The following is a 4,273-nucleotide window of genomic DNA, read 5'->3' on the forward strand; positions in this document are numbered from 1 at the left end:
GTGCGTTGTGCTGCATTGCCTTGCAAGGCTGGTAAGTGAAAACAAGAGCTCATGCAAACCTCCTTGCTTTTTGCTTGCTTTTTGTATGTAATGGTAAAGTACTTAGTATTAAAAGAGGCCTATGAGCAGGAGAAAAGAACTGAGGTCCGTGTTTATACAAAGACAGCTCCGCTCAGCTGCATTTATTGACCAGGTCACGATACAAATTTGTGAAACGGCGTCTTCTGTTAAACGCAACATTCTTGGATGTTACATGTTGCATGCGTTTGCACTCCTTGTTGCATGTTGTGGAGAGTTGTTGCACTAAGTTTGAAAACAGTTCAACTTTTGAGCGAAGAACTCCCAACATTTCTTTTGTTCCATGATCGACGAAGCGTAGCGCAACAATGTTGGATTCATTTACACAGCTCCTCCAACGTTGTTGGGGTCACGCACGCGCAATACGTATGGTCTCCATGGAGATACTGACTGTAGCAACGCATCAACATATTGAAAAACAAGATGGCAGCCGAATTTTGTAAGTTTACAAAGTCTTATGGGTCGTATCCTTCCCATAATACACTTCACGTCCTTACATAGAGTGGTAAAGTGTGACGACACAAATATTTAAAATTATGAAATTATGGGATTCATTAAGATCTTCAGAAAGTACATGATGAACAATGGCCATTTGCCAAAAATCAGCATCTTATTGCAGTTTGGGGATGAGATATTGGCCCTTTCATGCTACAGGTTTAGAACCAAGACAAAATTACAAGGATTTGTATGGAGTTACTGAAGCATGGAAGAGTGTAATATCTTACCCCCATATTGCAACAGTATGCTGATTTTTGGCAAGCGGCCATTCTTCGTCATGTACTTACAGAATATCTCAGTAAATCCCATAATTTCATAAATTTAGTTTTTGTGACGTCATCACTTTACCACTCTATTGCTAGGAGTTGTTGGGTACGTTTGCGCACAACTGATATAACACCATCCAACATCCGCAGAACCATCAATTCCCGACAATAGACCACTTTTTACAAACGGCGACCTCCTTCACATTATTTTGTATTTATGTTAAGCACGGTGCCTTCTATTGTCATTGCGCATACGTTCTGCGAATCTCCAGATACTCGGATTTCCTATCGCCGATGCTTACTAATACAAGGATATTTTTGCGCGGCGTAAAACTATCCGGAGAAAGTATATCTTAGTAAGTACTCTTTGTATCCAAAAAGAAAATTGGGGGTAACCATGCATTTTTGAGAGATAATTAAGCTTCAATTTGAGAAAGAACGCCATGCATTGCTTTGTATTTTAAAGCGTTTTACAAATATTATTCTTGAACTATCTTTCAAAAATGCGTGGTTACCCCCAATTTTCTTTTTGGATTTCAATAACACTTGTTAAGGTCTACATTTCCCGCATAATCACACACCGTGGCAAAAATATCTTTAATTAGTAGGCACCGTCCTTAATTAGACCTACTGCCCTCATTTTGAAACAAATACTCTTTTGAAATTTGCTCGTCGTAGCGAGGCTAAAAGGCGTTCACCCTTCAGGTATTGCGTGCTTTGGAACAATTTTTATACATGAGAATCTCGCCAAAGCTAAAATTCATCCAATCAGATCGCAACGTTAAGCAATGCGAATTTCAAAAACAAAGACAAACGTTCGAAAAGCTTGTTGGTTCAAGGTGGGTCTTTAAAGCAGAAGAATATTTTGGGTGGGGTGGTACCTCTTGTTGAACACTATATTTCATTGGCTGTATAGTAGTGTACCTCCTGTTGTTTTCTGTGCTAAATCCATTGTCATCGTTGTTCGTTCTATTGTTGTTTTGGCCAATCCTGAAGCCCATTCAATGGGGTACGACACGACCCAATATTTTATTTGGCCGCCATTATGAAAGAGGTCTATGTTGGGAGTGCTTGTGCCCGTTTGCACGGTTTTAATAGGGAGCTTAAGCAACGACAACGGCGACGGCAACGAGAACGTCATCTCAAAATATAAATTTGCGTTATTTTAATCGCTTCGTGACTATTTCAACGTTTTTAATATGACAAGGGTGTGGTAATTCCTCAAAGATGACACCAGTCGGAACGGCACTCAATTTTAGGAGAGAAAATGAAAATTTATCCTCAAGTGCTGACGTTCTTCATAAAACCAAAAACTTGGCTATTTCACGTTGTTGTTTTGCTGACGACGGCAACGAAATGGACAAAAGTGAAAAACGCACGTGCAGGGCGTGCAAAGCTATTGTTTTTACCCTCTAAATATGCAAATTTGTGACGTTCTCGTTGCCGTCGCCGTTGTCGTTGCTTAAGCTCCCTAATACCTTACAATTCAAATCTCCCTGATTCCACTCCCAGCGGCAACAACCTTTCCCCGGCTTCAAAAATGTCAAATTTAACCACAACTGTGCTATCCCATTTTAGAATCATGTGCCCCAAAGATTCTCTGAATTTAATTCTGGCGTGTTCTTTTGTCACAGAGTACGTACGACGACTCGATGAAATACTGGCTCAGAAGATCGAGAAATTCACCCAGCTTCGAGGTTTGCAATTGTGATTCATTCATGCCTCCGTGATTTAAGTATAGGCCACGGATTATAAATTTAATACGAATAAGTTGGGGTTGCCTTAGTACTGCTTTAAAGTGCAACTAAAGTCAAATATCTTTCATGTGCAATATAAATCTCTCCACTTCCCTGCTAGCAGAGGTCTTTTTTGTTTTGCGTTCACCTGGATGATGAGAACGGGAGAAGAGACCTCTGCTATGGGTCGAAACTCACTTTGATCGAGCCGCCGTCCACGACCTTGAACGGCGCTCTTCAAACCGCATGCCCCATGCATGATATGTTTGCTGACTGTGACTTGAGCCTACTGGGTCCCACGCATTCCTTTACAGTAATTCCGCTGTTGTTAAGTGAGCCCACACAACATGAATTATGACGTAAGGATTCGGTCGCTAAGTAACCGCCGTGTATGCTCAACACAGTGAATTTCGACCCATGGCAGAGGTCTCTTCTCCCGTACTCGTCAAAAGAAACGTCTGCTAGCAGGGAATCTCTTCACCAAAAGCAAGCATTTTTTACCATTCTTACCTCAAAATTTCGCTTTTTATCTGCCGGGCAAGACTTAAAACTAGCAGTAGTTTGCCCCACGACTTAGCTGTGAGAGGCATGAGTTTATTCTCGATTTTACGTAACAAGCTGCTTTGCAATAAGTCTTCCCTAAAAGAGGTTTTGCACGGCAGCCATGTTGCATGGCAGGAACAATGAAAATGTTTTGCATTAGAAAGAACATTTGTTCCCATAGGAAAAAGAATCTATTGTTCCTGCCATGCATCATGACTGCCGTGCAAAACCTATATACTACCATTTTGCTAAGTCAAGCCTGCCCATGTGGACCCAATTTTCCTACTCGAGCAATCTTTTCGCGATCAAATTTTTAACTTCGCTTGCCTCCCTTGTAAAATTTGCAGAAAAGGTAAACAGATTCAAGAAACAGCTGGAGGAAGAAGAAATGGCGAGTAGAAATATAAGAAAATTGCCAGGTTATTGATAGACCCTGCAGTGTTGTGCTGTAGTTAATTTCCAGTGACTATGGACATTCTTAGTTGACCTGGAGGTTCGCGTATATCAAGATCTTACCTTTTGAACTAGCCCACCAGAGCCCGAATTAGATCTAAGACCATTGCGTGAATATTGAATGCGTCTAGCATAGGTAAGAACACTGGCGTGGAAAGGTGTTCCACGGTCCAAGGTGCCGGATTTGGTTTGTGGAGTGTTTGCTATTTATTGTGCCAGTCATAGTTTGTTGTATTCGTTGTATTCGTTGTATAGTAGTTTGAACCAAGAATAAACCGGTTAAAGACTGGTTTAAATACCATGACAAGCAAAAGACGGTGGTTTTCTTTTTCCCTTTTTTGTCTTAAAAGCAGGAAAAGTACTAACTCCGAACAACTCTGCCCAAAATGTTACAGCTTTTAAGTCCTTTAAATTATTTTGCTAATTTATAACTGCAAGGTTTTCATGGGTGAACCTGTTCATGGCGAGATTAGGGGGCTAAAACTCATCCTACCTTAACATTCTCAGTAAGACTGGTTTTCTTCGTTTCAAGTTAATCGTTTTTTTTTTTCCTGATTTATTCCGGAACAGTGAAGATATGCTAAAGCAAGCTATAAAAATAATTTAAATTACACCACCAACAACAGCATTTTATTATAGTAAGACGAATTTACAATATTTGTTACCCACAACTAGCATAGCTATGCTAGATGGGCAGCA

General features: G+C 40.4%; 1 protein-coding gene across 1 annotated transcript in view; it reads left to right on the forward strand.

Moving 5' to 3' along the window:
- The window catches only part of LOC138024455 (kinesin-like protein KIF2A), a 31,606-nt gene extending 27,719 nt beyond the window's left edge, over positions 1–3,887 (forward strand). Inside the window, exons 27-28 of the mRNA XM_068871662.1 lie at positions 2,477–2,539; positions 3,469–3,887. Of these exons, the coding sequence (XP_068727763.1) occupies positions 2,477–2,539; positions 3,469–3,548 (143 nt within the window). The 3' untranslated portion in view covers positions 3,549–3,887. The remainder of the gene's footprint in view (positions 1–2,476; positions 2,540–3,468) is intronic.
- The last annotated feature ends 386 nt before the right edge of the window (positions 3,888–4,273 follow it).

Source organism: Montipora capricornis, chromosome 11, assembly GCF_036669925.1.
Source record: "Montipora capricornis isolate CH-2021 chromosome 11, ASM3666992v2, whole genome shotgun sequence".
In the NCBI taxonomy this organism is placed as follows: Eukaryota; Metazoa; Cnidaria; class Anthozoa; order Scleractinia; family Acroporidae; genus Montipora; species Montipora capricornis.